Below are 24,501 nucleotides of genomic sequence, written 5' to 3' on the forward strand. Positions count from 1 at the left end.
TTATGAGATCCCATTTGTCGATTCTTGATCTTAGAGCATAAGCCATTGGTGTTTTGTTCAGGAAATTTTTTCCAGTGCCCATGTGTTCCAGATGCTTCCCTAGTTTTTCTTCTATTAGTGTGAGTGTGTCTGGTTTGATGTGGAGGTCCTTGATCCACTTGGACTTAAGCTTTGTACAGGGTGATAAGCATGGATCGATCTGCATTCTTCTACATGTTGCCCTCCAGTTGAACCAGCACCATTTGCTGAAAATGCTATCTTTTTTCCATTGGATGGTTTTGGCTCCTTTGTCAAAAATCAAGTGACCATAGGTGTGTGGGTTCATTTCTGGGTCTTCAATTCTATTCCATTGGTCTATCTGTCTGTCTCTGTACCAATACCATGCAGTTTTTATCACTATTGCTCTGTAATACTGCTTGAGTTCAGGGATAGTGATTCCCCCTGAAGTCCTCTTATTGTTGAGGATAGCTTTAGCTATCCTGGGTTTTTTGTTATTCCAGATGAATTTGCAAATTGTTCTGTCTAACTCTTTGAAGAATTGGATTGGTATTTTGATGGGGATTGCATTGAATCTGTAGATTGCTTTTGGTAAAATGGCCATTTTTATTATATTAATCCTGCCAATCCATGAGCATGGGAGATCTTTCCATCTTCTGAGGTCTTCTTCAATTTCTTTCCTCAGTGTCTTGAAGTTCTTATTGTACAGATCTTTTACTTGCTTGGTTAAAGTCACACCGAGGTACTTTATATTATTTGGGTCTATTATGAAGCACACCGGGAAGTTTGAAGTAATTCGACCGCTGTGAGTCATCACTGGAGCAGCTGAGGGCTTCTGTCAGGGTCTGGGCGTCTTTGTGGGACCTGCTGACTCAGGACCTCAAAGTACCCAGGACTGGTTGACACTCTCCCAGTGCTGAGGGGAGGGGGAATCCCTGAATGAACTTCCCTGGACTGTGAGTGAGCCCCTCACCCCTTCTTCCTTTCACTGTATTTAGCTCTTAGTACTAATCCGAACTCATGGGACACAGGATATTTAAGGCAACTCTCCTAGCCCGACACAGGAAGTAGAACTCTCATTTCTTTCAGGAACTCAGATCTAAGATGGGAAGCAGAGGGAAAGTGGAGGAATGGAAGTGGAATGTCCACTTGTGGATGCTGTTGTCCCACCGGCCTCTGAGTAGCTTGGGAGCAGGAGGACTTCCTTTTCTGCTCATGTCTCCCCCACTCTACAGGGGGAGGGGAGGTGAAAGGAAGAGGCTTGTCTACCTCGGGCTAGATATTTGTGCCCCAGGTCCTTCTCTGACCCCTGCGCTTTGCTCCTTTAAAACATTTATTATTTTTTAAAGTGTGTGTGTGTGTGTGTGCACGCGCGTTTGTGTGTGCGCATGTGTGTGTGCGTGTGTAGGTGCCTCCAGAGATCTAGAGGTGACAGATCTCCAATAGCTGGTGTTGCACGTGGTTGTAAGCTGCCTGGTGTGAGTCTGGAAATTAAGCCGGGGTCCTCTGCAAGAGCAGCACATCCTTTTAAGAGCTGAGTCAACTCTCCAGCCATCTCTACCCTTGCTCCTTAAAGTGTGATGGTGGGATGTCATACTGCTCCAGGAACTCCCTAACGGGTCAAGGCAGTTGGGAGACCTTCTCATGAGCCCAGTGGCCCTGATGGTCTTCCTGCAGAGATGAAGGGTGCGCGCAATGGAAGTGGGGCTGGTTCAATACCAGGGAGATCTTCTCACCCCTAGAACAGATGCTATCTATTGTAATGTGTATATGCGATATCTCTCCTTGTACTATCTCTTGCCCAGGCTGCCGCTGGGCAGCTTGCTGTTTGGGAATATGTGAGGATTCTGTTTTTGCTCTGCTATTTCTGCAGTGATGATTTAGTAATGTTTAATCACAGCATTTAAGGCTAGAAGGCAAAAGAAAGGCCTTGGGAGGGGAGGGTGGCTCTTGAGCTGGGACAAGAACTCCAGGAATGATATGGAGAGGCCATACCATATGCCAGGCAGTGGTGGCTGGTGGTGCACACCTTAGTCCCAACACTACTTGGGAGGCAGAAGATCACTGAGTTCCAGGCCAGCCTAGTCTACAGATCATGTTCAGCCTGCCTCTACCTACTGAACCCAGTATGAGGAATAAAGGCATGTGCTACCACACCCAGAGCCACAAGTATTCTCACTTACACCCCCAACATTCCTACCTGGATCTCAGGCCAGCCTGAACCAAGACCAGCCACACAGTAGCTCTCAGGAAAACTACCATGCTTCAGCTCCTTGCCCCAGACTCCTTTTCCTCTTCACGAATGCTTGGGCATTCTGCTGCAGCCACTACAGGTGTCTAGGGATTCAGGCTCAGCTCACAGGGTCCTCCCTCCCAGTGTTGTCCTCCAGGAGTTCCAGCCCCAATCCTCCCTCTCTCCTAGCTCCAGCCTCATAGGCAAGATCACCTTCCTGCAGTAGCAGCAGAACCCATCGGCCACAGAGTGGAGACACGCCTTGGGCATGTCAAAAGGAACTGGTCTTTGCCAGCAGATGGGCCTTTTGAAAGCTTGGCTGGATGCCCTGCCTGGACTCAACCATCACCCTGGAGGTGCCTCTGCCAGAGGAACTCGCTTGCCTCAACACCACCCTGTTTTTTCCTAAATCCTTTGCTGTACCAAATCCATGGTGCAAATGACTTCTTATCTAGCAGTCAAGGCAGTTACTTGCTTATTGGAGTGTCTTTTTCTAGGTTTTTAAGATGGACACAGAGAGATATTCCACAACCATTTTATGAAGGTCTGCAAGAAAAACAAAAGAGCAGGCGAGGTTTAAGTCTTGGCAGCTGCCAGAGGAAGGCAATGAAGGAGAGATATAGCCACGTCCTTTCGGTTAGTGTGCAAGAAAGTAGTGGAGGTCTGCAAGGGGCCATGGAGTGTGTGTGTGTGTGTGTGTGTGTGTGTGTGTGTGTGTGTGTGTGTGTGAGAGAGAGAGAGAGAGAGAGAGAGAGAGAGAGAGAGAGAGAGAGGGAATATGAGAATGAGAATTCAGGAGGACATTCCAAATTTCCAGATATATGATGGTGTTGTGAGGGACAGGACCTAGTTCTGCATGGGCTCAAGGTGCCAGAGAGAAGGTCAGGGGTTCAGAGCTCCCTGCCTACACTGGAGACAGAGATGTCTGAGGTGTAAAATGACCACTTGCAGGCATCCATGCTCCAGGATGACTGGCTGCTTTATGGAGGCCCCAGGAGCAGGGTCCTCTAGGGGAGTCCTGGGATGGGCAGATGCAAAGCCACTTGGCTCTTCTTTGATTTACCTCCTGGCACCGGAGGTAGCGAGGCATCCTTAGGGTCCCCTGTCATGGGTATTGTTTGGCCACCTTCATTCCCTCTGGTCTGTTACCTTCCATGTGTTAAGGGGGGGCTACAGCTTCCCTTTGAGGTGGTGTGGGGTGTGTTGTCAGATGCCAAGGGCTACTCTGGATGCCTCAGAACTATCTCAGAATACAGAAGCTTAAGCATTTCAGTAAGGCCATGAGGACTACAGCAGGCTGCCCAGTCTGAGTGTCTCCCTTTCTTAAAGGAATGGGCCCCATCCTTCCCCTCCCTTTCCCAGCCCTAGTAGGTCCCTGGAATGCCCTGGCGGGCCACATCTCTCCCATGCCCACAGTTGCTCCCCGGTTGGCTGATGGGACTCCAGCTCCCAATGGCTCCAGGTGGACTATTTTCTCACTCAACATTGTGAACCTGCATCCACCTTCTGGACCCCTCACTTGGTACCTCAAGACAGCCCTATTACACTGCTTTTTCCATCTCCCCAGAATTTCTCCTTGTTCCCAAGGACCCCACACAAGAGAATATACATGTATTTCCATTTATTTCAAGGCATGGAGCAGACATACCCCCAGGCTGAGGAAGGAGAGAGACAAATGGATACAAAACTCAGAAATGAAGGATCAGATACAGTGGAGATGGCACCAACTAGGTATTAAGGCTCTGAATGTGAGTATGCATAGGTGCCCACATACACACACACACACACACACACACACACACACACACGTATACACAGAGCATCATCCACATAGGGTCAGGGTCTGGATGCAGAGGCTGCTCACTGCACAGAGCTGCCTCAAATATTGCAATTTATATGTAGTCAGAATGTCAACAGGATGGGAAGACTGTATTGGTCAGGGAAAGTGGCAAGCTCGAGCCTTCCTGGCCTTTGGGGTCAGCTCCTGGGCACTTCTGTTGCTTACAAGCTCACACTGCAGTTAGCCAGGGCACTCCTCTGGCTATAGGGCCAATGTGGGTGAAGTAACTACCTGAACGGGCTTCTGTGGAAACAGCTTAACAACAGGATAAAAGTCCCAGTGTCCTGTCCATGCTTGTGTGAGCACAAGGTGGGCAGACTCTCCAGAAGTCAACATTACCACTCAAAGAGCCCTGGGGAATTCTGGGGTCTTCCTTCCTGCTGCTCCTGGAAACCTCACTCTCTCCTCTGCTGTGGCAAGTGGCTGTCCAAAGCCTGCACAGGCCCTCCTGACCCCCAGATATGATGCCATATGGCCAGTGGGGGCTGGCTTGGGAGTGGCAACTCGAGATTACCAGGGGCACGCTGCAGGGCAGAAACCACATTTGGCTTTAGCATTAAGGCCGGTGCTAGGTGGAGGACTCTGTAGGAGAGGCCAGTGCTTCCTGGAGGGTCCTACAGCAGGAGTCACAGCACCCTCATAGCCCCAGGCCCCACCTGTCATCCTCTTGTATGAGGACCCTTCTGTCCCAGTGGCCCTGCCTGTGGGCCCCACTGTCTCTGCAGGCCGGTGTAAAGTGCTGGGTGCCTAGGAGGGAGTTCTTCAGGCATCACCTTGCTGATTCCAAGGGCTCTTATTTGAGGATATAGTTAATGAATAGCTGACATGTCAGGAAGATGCAAAGCAGGAACCAGGAGCGGGGATTCTGCAGGAGGCCGGGGGCCGGCGCCTGCCCAGCACGCACTGTGGATCTCAACATGGCTGAAAGGTGCCTGAAACAAAGGGGCTGTGTCAACACCAGCATGACCACCCTCCCAGCTAATAGGATCGTCTGGTACAAGATGGCGTGTCTGCCAGCTGGGACATGGCTACAAGTGTGGGTGAGAGCTGTTTAGGGAGAGGGGTCCCAGGGCTGTTCTTCCTGGATGTCCATTGTGAGACAGGAGGATCTGGGCTTGGAGACTAAGCTTTTAGCATCCTTCCTGCCAGTCCTGGAGTGGTGGTGAATGGTGTGTACTTCCTCAAACCTGTGTTGAAATCCTGGCCACTGGACTATTTGGAGATAAGATCTCTGAAGAGGTGACTCATTAGGGTGGGCCCTTAATTTAGACTGGGATTCTAAGAAGAGGGTTAAAATCAAGACAAAGGCACACAGGAAATGACTTTGTCTGCAAGCCAAGGACAGGGCACTGGGAAGAACCAGGCCTGAAACTTTCACCTTAGACTTGCAGCTTCCAGAATGTGATACGCTTAGTGTCTTGTTGGCATCCTCAGCTGTGTGTCGACCAGGGACATAGGAACAAGCCCATCAAGCCTGGACTCTGATGTCTGTTCTCTCTGTTTCCTGGGTGCAGAAGTCCTTTTTTTGGGGAGTGGGGAGGTACCAGGTTTCTTTTTCTTTGTCCCCACAGCTTGGGAAAGGAGCAGTTTGAAAGACTGTATTGTTGAGACACTAGCTAGAGGAGTCAACCTGGATTGACTTAAGGATTCCTAGAAACCTGGGCTAGCATCTCCAGGGAGCTCCCTCCTCAGCAGGCACAGCCCACTTCACACTTCCTTAGCCCCGGGTCAGCCTTCTGAGTCTGAGGCTCCCCACTGTGGCATTAGAAGAACTCCAGAGACCCTAGAATCCCCTTTCTCATTAGCTGATTGATATATATTTATGTGACCGCAGTAGGGAAAGCAAACGGGGCCAGCAGTGTTGAGACTCAAGGCTTCACTGATGGCCATCTGCAAGCAAACCACGAGACAAGTACAGTCCACAGAAAAAGAGATGTCGTGTTTGACTCATCTCTCCACCCCTTGTCTCTGACTGTAAGTCAATTTTCCATACACTCTCCTGTGAATTAATAAGGCTATCTTTAGACCTCTAGGGGACTCTGTGACGTGGGAAAACAGGAAAAACTGGCACTTGGCATGGGGTTGCTGCAAAGTTGGCAGAGTCATCACCCTTCCAGGGGCCAGAACATCATCTCTGGCTTCATACACTGACTCCAGGTTCTCTTGTCATTCCACCTCCTCACTTCAGGCCATTGCAGACAAAGGGCCTCTAGGTAGCAGACTTCCCAACGTCCAAACCTACAGCAGTGGACTTCAGCCAATGCACAGATATTTATATCTCCACCCTCCTGCGTGTCCCAGCTCTGACTCATTCCCTTCCAGTTCCATGTCTCTGTCAGCCGATCCTCTAGGTAAGAACAGCAAGTACCATGCCAGTGATGGGGTGTCTGGAAGATAGGCACAAAGCTTGGTCGCCATTCTGCTCCCTCGATCTCTTGTTGGCTCTGCTAGTGACCCATTTTACAGAGGAGCAAGTGGGTTGGCCTCTGACACCCTCACTTGATACCGTGTGCTGATTGGAAATCCACTGAGGTCACTTAGTGGGGTTTCCAGACACTCCCTTTGCTTTGAGGAGCCTCTATACGGGGTGCTGGTGAGCTACAGGGAGCTTGAGGTGTCCGGGAGGGCTGCTATCTGCTTTCACACACCTGGGAGGTTTCTCTGGCCCTGAGGAGCTCCTTGCCCACGCTCAACAGCACCTTCACCAGGGCTGTGCTCTCTCTCCTACGCTGGCAGCTCCCTCCACCTCCCGTGTTCTTACCGATGCAGCTCTTGCTGAGCTTCCTGAATGGACAGCACTGCCTCTTGTAGCATCCTTAGCCGGTGTACCTCTCGCCTGCACCGAGGACACGGGCTCTCATTACCTAAATGTCCAGGATGGAGATAGCAGGGAGAAACACACCAGGGTAAGCTGAGATGTCCCGTTTGACCTAGCTCCTGATTTACCAACCTCAGGAGCCAGACATTGACACAAGAGAGACAGGGAGGAGTTGGGGATTTAGCTCAGTGGTAGAGCGCTTGCCTAGGAAGCGCAAGGCCCTGGGTTCAGTCCCCAGCTCCGGAAAAAAAAGAACCAAAAAAAAAAAAAGAGAGAGAGAGAGAGAGAGAGAGAGAGAGAGACGGGGAAAGGTTAGGAGGGGATGTAGGCTCAGCTAGATGATGATCCACTGCAGATGTGGGGACAATGTTGGGAGACATAGACTTCTCAGTAAGGGCAAAGGAGAAAAGAATCTCACTGGGGCAGAGGTAGAGGCAGTACCAGGGGCTGGACAATGGACAGTGCCCAACCAATCTCTCCAGTATCCTTGCAGCTCAGGAAGATCCTAGCCTTAGACCACTTCCTCCCCATCCCATTTCTGAGAGTAGGTTTCAAGTATGTGAGGCTGGCCTTGAACTTAATGTAGCAGGAGATGACCTTAGCTCTTGATCTCTCACGTGACCTCTAGAGTGTTGGATTATAGCTGTGTACTGCCATGCTGGGTTTATGCTACGCTGGGACTGAAGCCAGGCCTTCATATGTGCTAGACAGGCATTCTACCACTGAGCAACATGCCTAGTAGTCTCTTTTCTCCTTCTAAGTCCTGGCTACAGCCCTCATCGGTCCTGACTGCCTCCTCTGGGAAGGAAGATCTCTGAGGGAGAGGGCAGGGTAGGATGAGCACAGATCTACTATGAGAATGCCTGCCCCTATGTACTCATCTCTGAAAGGCGCTTCCTGGCCCTTCCTATCCTGCAGAGGGGCTGCAGGTAGGGACCAGCTCTCTCCTTCTGCCTTCCCTGGTAGTCAAGGTCCAAGGTGTTCACTAGACAGGGCCAGGACTTACCTAGTGTGTATAAAACTTGAGGAGCCACTTACCAGGAACAAAGTCCTCATCAGAGAGGTCTGGGCAGGACTCAGGTGTGGAGCCGCTGCTCTCAGTGACCTGGCTATGGCCAGAGGGCTGGTCACTGGCTTTGCGGAGCCGCCGGTCAGAGCTAGGCCTCTGTAAAGAGATGATGTTATTATATGTAGTGTCTTCTCCCACGGGCCCTTTGGGGACATGGTGTCCCGTTAATGTCAGGATGCACTAGAGTAGGGCAGTGTGCAGAGAACGGAGTTGAGACTTCGCAGTTGGACACAGATGGTTTGAACCTCCACCTGGCCTGAACTGCAGCCATTCCATCTCGGGGGCCTTGGTTTCCTAACGGGAACATAAAACCGTTTGACTTCCTCTGGAGGAATGAGGGCCAGCCAGCTCTGCCACCATGTTGGCACATGGCCAGTGCTAGCACACCTGGAACCCAGAGCATGCAGCTAGGCCTACCTGGTAGAGCAATTCATAATCTCATCTTATGTAAGGGCATCTCCCTCTCTCTGTTTCCTGGGACTCTCTTAACCCTTTGACATCCCTCCTGCTTTTCCCAGGCTCTGTGCAGGTATGGATGCTGGCTTTTCCTCCTCTTCCCTGGGCTAGTTTGAGCCTGGGTTTCTTTAGCTGTAGAATGGGACAAAGTGACTTCAGGAGGCTGGCACAGAGTCTTGAACTGTGAGGCCCAGGATGCCCATGAACCAAGTATTTTGCATCTCAGATCCCCCCAGTGAAAAGGAAAAAGGAACAATGAGGAGCCTGGCAACAGTGAAGTCCCACTGCCAGGTAGGGTTTGAGCTATCACAGAGATGGGCACTGAGGGAGGAGGGCCAGGTGGAGGGTATGAGGCTCTCAAGGGCAGCCACACCTACAGTTGAGATCAAGCCTGGGCTGGAGCCTTGGTGAGGGGTACTGACCTTGTGCCTGGACTCTGGACTTCCCAGGAAGGCTGTCTGTCCAGACATAGTCTCCCTCTGTAGAGTGTGAAGAATCCCATCTTGCTCATATTGGGCAATGTCCTTTAGCGGGTCCCAAGGGCTGTAGCTGGAGAGTCCAGATGGCGTCCATCAGTAGAGGTGATGACCCTTATGGGAGAGGGTTCTGTCCTAGCCTAGACCTCAGCTTCTCATGGTGACCCAGGGGATGACCACTATTCAGGGGTTACAAGGAAGGCTTCAGGGGGTCTATCTGACCATCCCTCCTTATACCTCATCCCTAAGGTACTACTGAAGGCAGGTAGGGAAAGGAGATTAGAGATTTCAAATCGAGACATGCACACTGGACTCAGTCTGCAGGCTCCTACCCCACCACACAGGCCCCAGGCCATTGTGCTACTCACTCCTCATATTGGTAGTGCCATTCCTGAGTGAGTGGGTCCAGGGTGAACAACTGTGGCTTCCATGGAGTGAGGCTCTGCTGGTGCTCACGGGCACGCTGCCGCTGCGCCTCTTCCAGCACAGACTTCTCCTGGGTGGCTTTGTGCTGGTCACCCTCATGGATGGCCCTGGTGACATGCTGCCAGAGCCTGCAGGTCAGAGGACCAATGAGCTCAGAGTAGGGCAGCTCCATTCCTCGGCAGCTCAGAATCAATCACCCCCTACATCGGAAGGGAGCTTAGAGTGTCCCCTGCTTGGTTGCCTTCAGCGACAAGGGGCTGGCTATCTTGCAGGAAGCCTGTGTCTCCCCGCTTTTGATTCTACAGTATGAGCTGTATTTTCCCTAAGCTGGGCTCCTGCCTGCCACCTGCAGGGATCTTCTTGTTGGCAGCAATGATGGGGCCCTCTCCCACCAGCTGTCCCCAGCAGGATAGGTGATTTAGCATGAGGGGTCTATTCTGGGGCTGCTCTTGCCAAAAGACATCCTAGAATGTGCTACCAGCATTGTGACCCTGACAACCCTCCATCTGGCTATCCCTGTCTGTGGTCAGCAGAGGCCTTACCTCTCAGACTCCAGTTCACTCTGCTCTTCCAACAGCACCGTGTGCCGCTTCAGCCGCTGCCTGCGGACCTCCTCACTAGGAGTCCAGAAGAGCTTGGTGCCTCCACTGGCCTCTTCCTTGATAAATACATCTCTGTCCTGCCCCAGATGGCATAGCAGCATCAGAGCTGCTGGCCTGGTTGGTGATCACCCTAGGGCCTATCCAGGCTTGCCCTAAGGGCTGACATCTTACCCAGTGTCCAGTGAGGCGGGCCAGGACTTCCTCCCCTGATGTGATCTTCCCAGAAATCTGGTTGATGCTGGTGCTGCTCCCAAAGAAAGGCTGCAGGAACAGATAGGTTCCCCATGAGTGGGGAGGAGGGGAGGGCCCTACCCAGAGGCACATCCTCAGGGGTACAGAGTGGTCATTCTCATGACTATGGCTCAGACGAGGCTAAGACCAGAGAAAGATGCCCTCACTCCAGTGCCGTGATCTGGACTCAAATCTATAGAGTCTGACACCCTTAGGATAGAACAATGGGACTTAGGCCTGCAGGCTGTTCTGTGTGGCCTGTGGGCAACTCCATTCTCTCTCTGGGCCCTGTCTGTCCTATGGGGATGCAAAGCATCCTACTCCACTTGTACTTGTCCGGGGCTCTTTGCCTGATGCGGCCGGAGGGGATCCCCACCTGAGCTCACACACTCTGTCCCACCGGCTGCATACATTACCTTGAGTTTGAAGTCCAGTTCAGCTTGGAGATTGTTCTTCTCACACTGTATGGTCACTTTACCTCCCAGCTCCATGGTCATGGTGCCGTACAGGAGCCCTGAAATGCAACTGGTGTTGGGATTCAACCCCGAAAGTCTGTGTCACCGGGCAGGCAAGGAAAGGGTTTGTTAAGAAGGAGACCCTGCCTGTTCCTCAGTACTGTGTCCCAGGAAGGGGCCTCTGCTCTGGTTTGGAGATGCCACACCCTTTGCTGGGTCAGCTTCTTCAGGAGCCCCGATCCCGGGGTCTGACTAATCATATCTGTGGCTGGATTCTGCACCAACCCTGGAACTAGGTTGCATCTGCTCCCTACTGCACCTCAGGATTGTGCAGCGTGCATCTGAAAACCCTTTTCCCTCAGTTCTCCTGTGGTCCTATGGAAAACATAATCTAATATTGAAAATAACCATAATTGTGGTTTGAATGGGAACAGTCCCCGTAGGTTCATATATTTGGATACTTATTCATTATGCTACCTGACAGGGATTGGGAGGTGTGGCCCTGTTGGAATAGGTGCAACTTTGTTGGAAGAAGTGTGTCACTAGGGGTGGGCTTTGGGGTTTCAAATGTCCAAGCCAGGCCACAGGTCACTCTTTTTTTTTTTTTTTTTTTGGTTCTTTTTTTTTCGGAGCTGGGGACCGAACCCAGGGCCTTGTGCTTCCTAGGTAAGCGCTCTACCACTGAGCTAAATCCCCAGCCCCTCACAGGTCACTCTTTCTGCCTGAAGATTAGTTCCAGATGTAGAACTCTCAGCTATTTCTCCCACACCGTATCTGCCTGCATGCCACCATGCTTCCTGCTATGATGACAATGGACTAAACCTCTGAACTGGAGAGCTGGCTGCCCTTCCAGAGGACTGGAGATAGAGTCTCAGGACCTATGTGGCGGCCCACGGCCATCTAAATTCAGTTCTAGGGGAATCTGATGATCTGATGCCCCCTTCTGACCTCTGTAGGTACTGCAAGCATCTGACATTTATACAAAACACAGACAGAAATAAAAGAGACAGCCAGGTGGTGGTCGAGGCACACACCTTTAATCCCAGCACTTGGAGGGCAGAGAATGGGGGATCTCTATGAGTTTGAGGCCAGCGTGGTCTACAGAGTTAGTTTCAAGACTGACTCAGAAAACAAACAAAGAAAAAGGATTACAAGATGGTAAAGAAGAGGAACGGGAAGAAGACAAATGGGGAGAGGGCTTAAGAGATCAGACGGAGGAAGAGGCAGACCTGAGGATCGGAGACCTTGGCAGGTCTTGGTCCTGACAGCTAACAGTTTGTCCCCAGAGGTTTCCACACCACAGGGACTCTTGTAAAACATCTCCTGTCATAAGAGATTGCTGCAGAAGGCCTTCCATGGCCAAGGAAGCATTAAGGACCAACAGCATGGCTCTGGGGGTTCAATGGACACCTCCTGTGTGGTCCCAAACATTCTGCTTCGTGGGGCTGGCAGACTCCCAGCAAAATTACATCGTATCTAGGGCCACAAGCAGTCATTGTTGGCTCCTGGGTTTTGTCTACCCTTTAGATCTCTGTTTCCTTCTGTGGCAAGACTACGATACTCACATTGTTCTCTAGACCTTAGACCCCAGAACCATCCACTGAACTACAACAACACAATTTTTTTGGTTTTGTTTCTTTTCTTTCTTTCTTTCTTTCTTTTTTTTCTTTTCTTCGGAGCTGGGGAACGAACGCAGGCCTTGTGCTTGCTAGGCAAGCGCTCTACCACTGAGCTAAATCCCCAACCCCTCGCTGAACAAGTTTTACTGAGCCTCTCTAAGGCACTGCTGTTGGCCGTGGAGATGTATGTAACTCATGCACAGGGTACGAGGCTCCCAGACAGGGAAGATAAAACAGCCACACTTAAAACCATGGTGGGGATAGTTCTTCAAATCCTACCAGAGTAGCTGTCTCACAGCGAGCTGATGCTTAGCTGCTGCGAGTGCCAGAACCGCAGCAAAACACATGGGCGGAGTCCCGGTAAGATCAGGGAAGCAGCACACACAGCCGAGTGCCTTTCTGGAGCCTGGCATTTCTGTGCTGCTTTCTCTGAGTGCACATCACCCCGCTGCTTTAATTCACTTGTCTCTCTCAGGCCAGGTCCTCATCAGCTCTGCCATAGACTTAGAGACACTCAGCACAGGAACTTGGCAGGTAGGGTGTGGAGACAGAGGCATAAGCCAATCACTGCTCCCCAGATCAAACTGCACTTGTCCAGGTCATACTTTGGGTTGTCAGAGCTATGTATGCCCAGTCAAAGATGAGTATTTTATTACTTACTTACTTACTTACTTACTTACTTACTTACTTACTTACTTACTTAATCTTTTAAGATGTGGTCTCATTATGTGGCTCTGGTCTTGAACTCACAGAGACCTGCGGCCTCTGCTTCCCAAGTGCAGGGATTAAAAGGTATGGGACATTCTATCAGACTCTCTGTGTTTCTTTGATTCTTTGTTTCAAGTTCTGGGGCTTGAACACCAGCCTCAGCACGCTCAGTCGGTGTAGTAGCTCAGCCTTAGCTTCAGCCCACACCAGAGGGATTTCTGGGGTGGGAAAGCTCTTCCCTTTGACATGACAGTGGTAACTCTATGTCTCCGGACCTGGAGGTGGGTAGGAGTCCACTGGTATTATAGTTCTGCGTGTCTGGTTTGGGGTGTGTGTGTGTGTGTGTGTGTGTGTGTGTGTGTGTGTGTGTGTGGTGCTGGGATTGTACCCAGTGCTTCTTCTTTTTTTTTTTTTTTTTTTTTTTTGGTCTTTTTTTCGGAGCTGGGGACCGAACCCAGGGCCTTGTGCTTCCTAGGCAAGCGCTCTACCACTGAGCTAAATCCCCAGCCCCCGTACCCAGTGCTTCTTACATACTAGGCAAGTGCTCTACCACTGATCCACTGCCCCAGCTCCTTTCCTATCTTTTAATTTCAAGACATTGTCATACTTAGTTATCCATCTGGCTTTGAACTCACTCTGCTGCTCAGGCAGGCCCTGAAGTTTGCCTCCACCTCCTCAATAGCTGGGATTGATCACTAGTACAAGAGGAGCCAGATGCAAAATCAAAGAGGAGAAACTAGCAAGCCACCTAGAGTTACACACTCAGCTCTGAAAAGTCACCCATGAGGTGGGGACATCTTTGAATAAGCAGACAGTGTTTAGCATCTGCTGGGGTTGGCCTTAATTGTCAGCTCCACCTGACTTTGGAATCACCTAGGAGACACACCTTGGAGTGTACCTATGTGAGTGCTTCCATGGAGGTTTAACTGAGGAAGGAAGACCCACCCTGGATATGGGTGGCATTCCCTGACATCCTTGGCTGAATACAAAGGAGAAATGAGCCAAGCCCCAGCATTCAACTCTCTGCTTCCGGACTGTGGATTCAGTACAACCAATGGAGTCACCTACCCGTCCCATGGCGATCCAAAATAAACTCATTTCTTCCTTCTTTAGTTTTTTCCAACACATTACAGTAACCAGAAAAGTAACTAATACCATGACCGAGGGCCATCCTGGGCTATTGGTGGGGCACGGGGAATGGCACAGTTGCTCACCTCGGCAGTGGGCATAGGGCATGGTGAGGGTGTACTCCTCCTTGCGGTTCAAAAAGGTGAGCTTAGCCTTGCCATCCAGAAGCGCTGACAGAGAGTTCCCTGCAAAGAAGGTCAGGGACCCGATTAGGACACAGACTCTTAGCATCAGGCCTCTGCAGGACCCCAAAGTCTGAATGTCCTTACAACATATCCCAGAGTTCCCAGCATCTTCAGCTGGGGCACTGAGGGAGAGACACACAACATCTGGGCCTTGGGTATCATAAAACTGTCTAGTTTGCACCCGTTATGCATCCTGAGAAGTCATCTGACTTGTTAGTGGTCTATCTCACTCCACCATGAAATTTCAGGGAAGACACTATGAACCTTTTAGAGCCAGCTTGAGACCAGAGCATAGGTGATAAAGGTGAATGGAACCTGGGTGCAGATGCCACATGCTACCTTTTGCTGCTGCCAGGCATACAGAGGCCCTCAGCACACACCTGCACACTAGTGATGAGGGCAAATAGGGTCTGCTGGGGAAGTGTCAGTGAGGTTCCTGGGCACTGCCAATCCCAGACTCAGAGCAGCACAGGGCAGAGCGTGGCTTCTTTGGCCTGCTTGGGACACTCAAGTGCTTACTACCAGCCAGGTGTGGCTACCAAAACACTTGATGGAGCCCATGCAATGGGACACTGCACTTTGATTTCACTTCTATATATCTACCTTCTGTCTGTCTGTCTGTCTGTCTGTCTCTTCTCTACCTTCCACTTCCATTTACCCACCTTCCCTCTATCTGCCTATTACCTATCTGTCTACTTTCTGTCCATCTACCTATTATCTATCTATTATCTACCTACCTATTACCTATCTGTTTTCTACCCACCAACTTATTACCTAACTTTCTGTTTGTCTATTATCTACCTACCTACCTACCCACCTTCTATCTACCGACTTTCTGACTTTTTAATCTATCACTCTATCCAGCTACCTACCTACCTTCTGTCTGTCTATCTGTCATACATCCACCATCATCCATTTTCGGTACTAGGGATGGAACACCGGCTGTGCGGGCTAGGCGTGCATTCCCACTGATCTGCAGTCCAACCTGCCTTTAATCAGTACAAATAGCCACTCATGGCTCATGGCTACGGAGCTGGGCAGCTCTGTCGGAGCAAGCCCTCCCCCCACCCCAAGCTTCTTCTTTGTTTCCTGGCTCCCCTACTGGTGTCTGCTTTCAACAGAGTTAGGGCCACCCACATGGTCCCACCAGCGGGATTCTGGGGTTCACTGCTTATGGGGTGAAGTCCTCTCCTCACTTCCACAGGCCCAGGCTCCTCCATCCCGTCCCCATCCCCTGGAGCCTCCTCACCGTAGAACTTCGACTTGGCTGTGATGCTGCCGCTCATGCAGAAGCCATCTTTCCTGTTGCTGACGTAGAAGGCAGACACTGGAGGATGGTGAGACACCTATGTAAGAGAGACAGGTCTAGAGATGGCTCCAGAAATTATTATACCATAAAGGATATCTGGGTCCCATGGGCAAGTGGAAGGTAAGGGACACATTCCTATAAGTACCAGGGCAGGGCCTGGATCCCGGTGTCTGGGAACCTGTTCAAGTTTCTGAGTCATCTAAGGGAGCCCAGCACAGGGAAGTCAGGCTGCCCACCCTCTTTCAGGTGATCCTGTCACACCATCATGCCTGCCCTTCTGGGAGAATCCCCATGGATGGTGACCAGGTGCGAAGCCTGTCCTGTGGCAGGGTACAGGCCATGGACAACCCCACTCTCAGTCCCACAAGCCCCCGCCCCCCGCCCACTGCACATACTGAGCTGGGCAGTGGAGTCTTGCCTGTTCTGCTATGTAGAAGGTGTGACTGTTGGTCTGAGGGTGCAGCCAGCAGCAGCGAAAAGTCTCCCCCAGAATGGGATTATAGGGTTTCTTGATGCCCTGTGGGGATCACAAAGACATGCTGGAGGAGCCAAGAGGAGAGAGACGCTTCTGGGGGGGGGGCCCTGGTGGGGTTGTTCCTGCCTCTAGAAGAGGTTTTGGCACCCTTATTCTGCTTAGGGGAGACTATGTTTTGCTGGTGGCTTACAGTTGTGTGGGGGGGGGGGCTGCCTTAGGAATCCCTATCTTCTATTCATCTCGGAGGGGCCTCAAGACCACAGCTAGATCTGACTGTCTCTGACTCGGGCACAGACCATACATAGCTGGGTGAAAGCTTGGGAGGTGGGAGGCTTCCAGGAGACCTTGGTCTAGCCTAGTTTACTGTATGACTCTAGGTTGGTTTCTTCTCTCTGGGCTCACCTGTCTACAACGAGACGCAGGTCTGGAATCAAACTCACTGTAACCTTTCTTGCCTCTACCTCCTATGTGCTAGCATTATATGTGTGAATCCCTGTGTGTGTGTGTGTGTGTGTGTGTGTGTGTGTGTGTGGAGGCTGGCAGTCAACCTTGAATACTGTTCCATCTTGTCTTTGAGGTAGGGACTCTCACTAGCCTAGAAGTTGCTAAGCAGGCTAGGCTGGCTGACCAGGGAGTCCTGGGAATCCTCCTGTCTCTGCTTCCTCTGCATTAGGATCATGGATCCCAAGCACACACTGCCACACCCAGCCCCTGTGAGTCTCAGTAAGGAAATCCGGGTCTTCACACTTGCATGGCAAGCACTTTGCTACTGACTCAGCTCTTCCCGACTCCCCCATCCCCTTTTAAGATGGGGTCTCACTTATGTAGCCCAGGCTAGCCTCGAACCTCAGGAAATCTTCCTGTCTGTGCTTCCCTGGTGCTGGGATTACAGGCGTGCACCCCCCATGCCTGGCCAGAATCTTGGTTGCCAGGTTTATGGACTATGGAAGCCCAGTTCCACCTGGCCCTGCAGGCCTCTCCATAACCAGGGGCAGCTCTGTTACCAGCAAGGTTCTCAAGAGGGGTTTCTCGACAAATCCCATAGCTTTGTAGTTAGGGTCAAGTGCTCCTTTCCTGACACCGTTGTGGTGCTTAGGCTGTTTCCTCAAACACCGAGCAAGGGTCGAGCTAATGAGGACCAGTATTGGGCTCTGAGCTTGAGAAGTCCAGAGGACTGCCCTCCACCTCTCTGGATCTGGGGCCATGGTGGGGATAGCTGGTTTTCTCCCATGCCATGGAGGAGCTGGTCCCACTCATAGTGGGCTGACAAACCCTTTGGCTGAGACCCTGCCCTTTCCACAGGCCCTTCTCACCTTGGGCTTTTTGTAGAAGCCAGACAGGTACCACCGTAGCACAAGCTTGATGCGGCAGTAGGGGTCATCCTCTGCTGCTGCCCTGTGATGGGGTAGAGAGCTCTGGCTCAGGCTGGGGTCCCTGGCTACCCTCCTCAACACCCACCCCTTTCTCCAACCATCCCAACCTCCATCTACTTGGCTAAAAGAGGCAGCCTCATCCCAGCTGACCTGGGCACCCTGCTCCATCCTCCCAGGTAGGCCAGAAGTCGGCAAGTGGGTTTACCACATAGCTAGAACAGTGCTGAGGCCAACTCCACACCAGCCCAGAGGGGACTCTGCACGCTCCGGGCTGTTTGGTGCCCTCACCTCTAGGAAGAACCCTAGATGCTCACACCTTTATTTCCCTCTTCCTGGCTCCATCCCATCCCCTGCCTCTGTGGTCCACAGGGGTGTGGGGCCCCCTCCTATTGGAGGTGCACCTGGAGAGCAGGTCTCCATGGTAGTAGTAATCAGAGAGCTTGCTGAGGAAGGACCGAGGCTCCAACACGAAGGTCGGCAGCACCACACGTGACAGGTCCATGCCCGGCCGCAGCTGTCGCAGCAGCACCCACATCAGGCTCTTGTTCTCCTCTGACACTGTCTCCACCTGGGACGTCTCGTCCAGCTGTGGCAGAGGGACATGACCAGGCCCCATGAGCTGGGCTGTGAAGTCTCTGCTCTGAGCTGCCTAAGAGAGCTGAGGGACAGGGATCCAGAACAGCTCATCTGACCCTTGCCCACTGGATACCATTGGTTGCATGTCCACTCTGTGTGAACGGGTGTCACCGCCCACCCTGGGCGGTGAGCATGCTCCTTGGTAGAATGGGTGCCAGCACCCACCCACACTGGGCTTAGGGGTGAGCAGGTTCTTCAGCAGGTCTGGGAACAAGCCAGCTTTTCTACTCTGGTATCCTTGTCTCCCTCTCACATGTACAACTGCCATAGTACCATTCACCGCATGGCACATCCACAAGACCCTCACCAGAGGCTAAATCCACAGGGTTGCCTGATCTTGTATGTCTGGCCTCCAAAAACCCCAGTTAATAACCCCCTTTTGTCTAGAATTTCCAGCCTCAGGAATCCGGTTTCCCAGTCCTCTGTGTTTGTAGGTGTGCTAGACAACTTTCTGCTACTGTAAGAAAATACCTGGGGCAGTCAAGTTTAAAAATGGAAAGGTTTGGGCTAATCTCAGCACTATGGAGGCTGATGAAGGAGGTGGTATATATGGCCAGCCTCAGCTGCAGAGTGAGTTTTAGGCCAATCAGGGCTACACAAGATTGTTGGGCCTCAGTGCTTTGGGCCTCATCATGGAGGCAGTAAATCATGGAGGAAATACTTGGCAGTTCAAGTGCTCATGGTCAGGACACAAAAGAGAAAAATGTCTGCCTATCAGAGGCCACAGCCCCAGTGACCTAACATTCTCCTGCTAGGCCCCACCTCCCCAAGGTTTTATCACCTCCCAGCTGTGACAAGCTGGCAACTGGACGGTCAACATTCACTATGCAGATGACAGTACAGGTGCCTGACCGGGGTGAGGGGATCCCAGGGGCTGGGTCATGCTAGGTGTATGTAGGTCCCCAGAGTGTCTAGGGGCCAGGCTGGGATCTTTCCTAAGCTGCCTGACTACTCTGGCCACAGGCCATCCCAGCCCAGAGAGGCTGTCTATTTGGGGCTGGACCTCACATCACCCCTGCATCTCATGTTAGGTGGGCAGGGGAGGGTTGAGCGGGTGTCACTCAGAGCCCTGCCGTGTCCCGTTTCCACTTTGAGTTGACAGGGCTCTCACCTCTCCCAGCTCCTCCTGGACCTGCTCTACATACGTGGTTCCCCTCCGTGGCCCACCAGGGCTGTCCAGCAGGTCACTCCCACTCTCATTGGTCTTGCGGCTGTGATCCTGGGTCTCAGCATCTGAGTCGTCAGCATTCTCTCTCTCTGACTTGTCTGAGAACGCGTCATTCTCCAAGGCTGACCCATTCAACCTGAAGGGCGGAAATGCCCGTGGGCCCCCAATTCCAGGCAACACCCAGAACCTCAAACACCCACCTGGGTACCCAGCCTCTTTCACTGCAGGGACATCACACACTGCCTTATACCGAGTGACCTGTATTTGTACTACTGTTCCTGTTTCGTCAGTAAGGATGCAAAGACTGGTACCCACAGGAGAGAACAAGTCTGTCACCCCAGCTGACCCATCTCCTGCTGCTTAGGGAACACCACGCAGATCACCTCTCACCCAGCTCACTCACGGGAACAGGTCTTGGTCTGGGATGGTGGCCGAGGTGGGCAGTCCGTAGAGGGAAGAGGGAGAGGCATCAGGTGAAGACCCCTGCTCCCCATCTCGGCCCTGCTTGCATGTGCTCAGTCGAAGCAGGCTGGAGCAGCGAAGGGCCAGCTCCAGGGCATCTAGCCAGCAGCGGCCTAAGGGACACAGAGGGAGTCTAGTGAATGGCTTCCCTTCTACTTCCCCACCAAGGAACCTTAATCTGCCTGTTGTCTGAAATAAGCCTTCCGAAACTAATCTCCAGACTGTCTTTTAGGCATGAAACTTCTAGTCCCACGCCTCACTCCACCTCACTGGGGTCTAGATAAAGATCTGCCTCCCTCACAGACCCCAGCCTTGCTTGTAGCCATCCTAGCAGGAATGAATATATACTAAAGAGACAGTTGTGCCCTCCCTTCAGCCATTAGATTATTGAAACAGCAGACCCTAAGGCACTGAGATTTTCTCAGGAGTCTCACACTGAGGAAGAGAAAGGCTGAAGTCTGGTGTCAGACAGAGGGCAGTTTGTCTCCCAGAGACCTCGCACAGGTCTGAGAACTTGTCAGACCACCTTGCAGGAGAGACTGGAGCTGAGACAGGGATGGTCAGCGACGGGCAGGACCACACCCCGATCAGGACTCTCAGCTCTGCACTCCTCCTGCCCTCTGTTGAAGCCTAAATTTCACATCAGGACCCCGAAGATAGACTTGGGGGTCTTGGGTGAATATATCTTGGAGTTGCCAGGCCTCTGGCTGAATCAACAGCTCTGGGAACATGTGCACACATGAATCCTGTGTTGACTTGAGAGCAGAGGCTGGGCAGGGGTCTTACAGGCTAGTGAGGAGTCACTGACCAGGTAACTTCAAGTGGTAACAAAAGACAGGACTGAGGGGTGGCAGGGGTGAGGCAGGGTCTCTGTTTTGGCCCCGAGGTCCTGCTTTCTTCATCACAGTGTGTGTGCACCTGGGTGTAGAACTTGGGTTAGACCGGTATCATACCACTGTTCTCAGGGGTGAGGCGGGGTAATGGGAGGGGCTGTTAAGAGATATGGGGAGAGGGACCCATGCAGGTGACACCAATGTCTCAGTGTGATTACTAACAGCAGCGCTTCCTCCCACACCTCAGAGTCGTCTATAAATGATATCATGCATGCCCAAGGGACTCATGAGTGAAGGTCCCAGCTCAAGACAAGATGGAGTTCTTGATTCCTAAGCTTGCATGCTGGGTGGCCCTGGGAACTGTGGGCTTCTTTCCCTAACTTAAAGCTACAGAGCCTTTTGTTTGAGACCTCAGAGGCTCAAGGGGACACCTGGTACTCTGGAGCTGCCCTTCTTGCTGAGGGATATCTGAGATCCTGCTGGGCTTGGCTTGGTTTGAGCACAGTGCTACCACCAGTGACGCTGGGCATTTGTAGGGACAAGGAGGGGGTCATGGGAAGTTACACAACCCAGGATGAGAGCTGGTTGTAGAATTGGACTTAGGACCCAAATGCACATTTTGTGGCTGCCACAAAAGACTTGACGTCCTGAACGTTGCACAGCCTTTGAGAGCCATTCGAAAGCCTCTGCCTCTGCTTGCAGGAAGCAAGCATCCTGAGATACATGAGATTGCAGATAACGTTCTTTTTGACTGTGGCCCCTGACAATCAGGGCTTCAGTTCAGACTTGTCATCTGGTGGCTGGCTTACTGGTCACAGACCCCCAAGGTGTGCAGGCTCTGTGAGGGCATAGGTTGCCTGTTTACCCCAGAGCCCAGCAGGTTCAATGACAGAGTGAACAAGAGTTAAAAAAAACCAAAAACCAAAAACAAACAAACAAACAAAAAACCCCAAAACAAAACAAACAAACAACAACAACAAAAACCTGGGAGGGAGCGCAGATATAACTTTTGACCACCAGGAGGCATTATAGCACCAGCAGTTAAGCCATCTGCTGGATTCCAAGCCTGGATAACTGGGCCCTAGATCTCAGGGCCTTCAACCTCCAGCAGGGGGTGCAGCCCTGAGGCTTTGTTAAGGAGCCACAGCCTGGCTAGAAGCTGTCACTTGAAGGACTTCTGATAATGGGGCTACTGCTTGGAATCTGTTACCTAGTTCAGAGAATCTGGGACTCGGGGAAGCCCACATTAATATCTGTAACCTATTTTTGACAGAATACCTCTAGGCTGCCTGTGACTTAATTTACCCATCAAATTCACAACTGTCACTTGATTACTTCCATGTAGCCCTAGGGTTCCCACAGCACTGGGCTGACAAGTACAGCTAGTTCCTTTTAATCTGTGGGAAATCTGAGGCTTAGCTGTGAGAGGGGTATCACTGTAAGGTAGGCTCAGTCTATGTCTGACTTTAGGACCCCGGGGAAGCAGAAACAGGGCAGGTGGCACTCACCGTCTGATTCAGAAGCTGCCCTGAAGATCAGGTAGCTGCTCGGGAGAGGCTGTGTGATGGAGCCCACAGTCTCGCCCTTGGGGCCCTGGAGGAACAGAGACAGGGTCAGGCACTGGGGACAGGAGGGCTATGAGGAAAGGGGTAGCTCACTCCTCATCACCAGCAGCCAGGCATTGTGATTTATACCTGCATTCTCAGCAACTGAAAGGGCTGCCACAAGTTTAGATTAGTCTGAGCCTCAGAATGGGCTATGAGTCAGGATGAGCCATAGAGTAAGATAAACCCTGTCTCAAAACCAAACCAAACCAAACCAAACCAAATCAAACCAAAACAACAACAACCCAAACTGCGCAAGGCACTACATTCCTTTATTCCCAGGCTCAGGAGGCAGAGGCAGGTAGATCTCTATGAGTTTGAGGCTAGCCTGGTCTATGGACTATGTACATTTTAAGCCTGCCAAAGCTATATAGTGAGACCTTTTTTCACCCCATCCCCAAATCCAAAACAACCCTAAACTCTGTCATTTCTCTGAAACCCATGTATAACCAAGTTTTCACTGGGGACCCATCCCCATTCCGATCAGCTCTTCCTGAGCGATCCTGGTGATGACAGATGAGGTCTGAGCCTGGGACAGTCCCTCCTTCCCCTCCAGACATGTATACCCCACTCTGCTTCATCCCTACTTCCTGAAGCCTGTCAGAGGACAGCCAATCCTCCAGGGATCCCATGCTAGGGCTCCCATTTTGGAATTGTGGTCTCAGGAGAGCTCTTCAGTGTCCCTGAATCCCCACCAGGATGCCCTGTGACTCAACTCACCTTCACAGCCCACACAGACTGGTCCAGCGGGTGGAAGAGTTTGAAGCAGAAGCCATCCTTCTTGGAGGGGCGCTCGATAAGCTCACAACAGTGCAGCAGCACCGTGCCCACCCACTGGCCCACCTTGGGTGTCTTGTAGATGAGCAGCACCCCAGGCTTCAGCACACACCACAGCTTCGTCCAGCTCTTCAGGGTCCCCCGGATCTGCAGAGGAATTCACAGTCAGGGTCACCCAGGGAAGCTGCTCCCTGGGCCATCTATGCTGCCCAGTGGTTGACGATCAGAGGCAGGGACTGGGGTGATGGATTCCTGAAGGCCCCAAGAACTAGGAAGAGGATCCCGGAGTTCTGAGGGTAGTGTGGTCCTCACGGCACCTTAATTTTGGACTACGGCCTGCAGATCTCTGAGGAACGAGCTCCGCTTTGGGGTCATTTGTTACAGTAGTCAGGGGCCACTTAGACAACTTCACAGTGGCAAACACTTAGACTTGTCTCCCAAGCATCATGAATGCCCCAGTCAATAGGAGTCTCTGGGAGTGGCGGCAGCCTACCTTCAGACTGTCAGCCATGATGACCACGCTGGGGTCAGTCAGGGCACTGAAAAGCTGCTTTGTGGCCCGCTTCTTCTCCTGCCGGTAATTCTCCTTCTGTGCCTGCAACCAGAGCAGATGTGGGTCGTGAAGTGCATGGGCTGCCCCAGCTCTCCCACCCTGGCAGGGCACAGAAGGGGGACATAGGGGGTGTGGGTGTCCCCTCTCTCCTCGCCCTAGGCCAGGCCCACCTTGAGCGTGTCCTTCTTGGAGACCCTGGTCGTTGGAGAGGTACATTCCTTGTCAGATCCATTGCATAGCCTGTACTCGGCCTGCAAGAGAGAGAGAGCATGGTGCTGGGGTTATCAGGGTACAATTGGAGCTGCCAGGACAAGGGCAGCAGAAGGCAGGGGTCCCAGAATGGCCCAAAACGAGGCAGTGACCTAACACCAGCATTCATCTCTGCCTCCTGATTGTGGGGGCAATAAGAACGACAGCCTCATCGCCGGCAGCCATGCCTTCCCCACCCCGACCGTGATGGACTGTACTCCTGAACTATGAGCCAAAATAAGTTCTTCTTCCCTTAAGGAACCTTTATTAGCATTTTATCTCAGCAATGAGAAAAGTAATAGGGTGGGGTTTGTAAACCAGAGTTTTGGTGGCAGCTAGGACATGATGGTGTCAAGCTCCTGGGCTATATGAGCCGTATCTCCTACAATGCCCAGGATGGCCACTCCTCTCATCATCAGGGGCTCATCTCTGGGCAAGGGCAACAAGGAGACTGTGGTAAGGATGCTCACTGGCTCTGGGGAGGTATGTTTTGAGGGTCACTGTATAGGCCTTGCTTGAAGCTACAGCTAGGAGCCAAGCATCTGTACCTGGGCCCACAGCTCACTTCCTGGACCCAGAATGGTAATCTACAAATTATGGAGCTGGGAGAAGCCACAACCCCACAGATGGAGAAACTGAGGGCCGGGGTGCAGAGCCAGAACTGTTTGGGGATGGCAAACTGTGCCCTGAACCCCACGTGCCACCTGTTGATGTACGTGGTCCTGGCAGGCGATGTTTGAACTCACTGAGAAGCTGGCCCTGGGAATAAGGCTGCACACGACCCCCATTTCAGACCATGTGTTTGCCTCAGTGTCCCCC

General features: G+C 52.0%; 1 protein-coding gene across 6 annotated transcripts in view; it reads right to left on the minus strand.

Moving 5' to 3' along the window:
• Nucleotides 1-3,836: 3,836 nt before the first annotated feature.
• Nucleotides 3,837-24,501, minus strand: part of Osbpl5 (oxysterol binding protein-like 5) — a 54,461-nt gene continuing 33,796 nt past the window's right edge. For 4 of the 6 annotated variants that reach the window (NM_001015024.2, XM_087573561.1, XM_087573575.1 and 1 more), the window contains 19 exon segments: nucleotides 3,837-5,002; nucleotides 6,832-6,934; nucleotides 7,927-8,053; nucleotides 8,836-8,962; nucleotides 9,258-9,443; nucleotides 9,858-9,994; nucleotides 10,089-10,178; nucleotides 10,565-10,662; nucleotides 14,145-14,243; nucleotides 15,493-15,589; nucleotides 15,971-16,069; nucleotides 17,341-17,422; nucleotides 17,802-17,986; nucleotides 19,148-19,340; nucleotides 19,608-19,779; nucleotides 22,008-22,092; nucleotides 22,824-23,027; nucleotides 23,374-23,475; nucleotides 23,604-23,684. In NM_001015024.2, coding sequence (NP_001015024.2) covers nucleotides 4,864-5,002; nucleotides 6,832-6,934; nucleotides 7,927-8,053; nucleotides 8,836-8,962; nucleotides 9,258-9,443; nucleotides 9,858-9,994; nucleotides 10,089-10,178; nucleotides 10,565-10,662; nucleotides 14,145-14,243; nucleotides 15,493-15,589; nucleotides 15,971-16,069; nucleotides 17,341-17,422; nucleotides 17,802-17,986; nucleotides 19,148-19,340; nucleotides 19,608-19,779; nucleotides 22,008-22,092; nucleotides 22,824-23,027; nucleotides 23,374-23,475; nucleotides 23,604-23,684 — 2,406 coding nt within the window. In that variant the 3' untranslated portion in view covers nucleotides 3,837-4,863. 6 annotated transcript variants of the gene reach the window in all.

This window comes from Rattus norvegicus, chromosome 1 (assembly GCF_021556685.1).
Source record: "Rattus norvegicus strain SHRSP/BbbUtx chromosome 1, alternate assembly SHRSP_T2T, whole genome shotgun sequence".
In the NCBI taxonomy this organism is placed as follows: domain Eukaryota; kingdom Metazoa; phylum Chordata; class Mammalia; order Rodentia; family Muridae; genus Rattus; species Rattus norvegicus.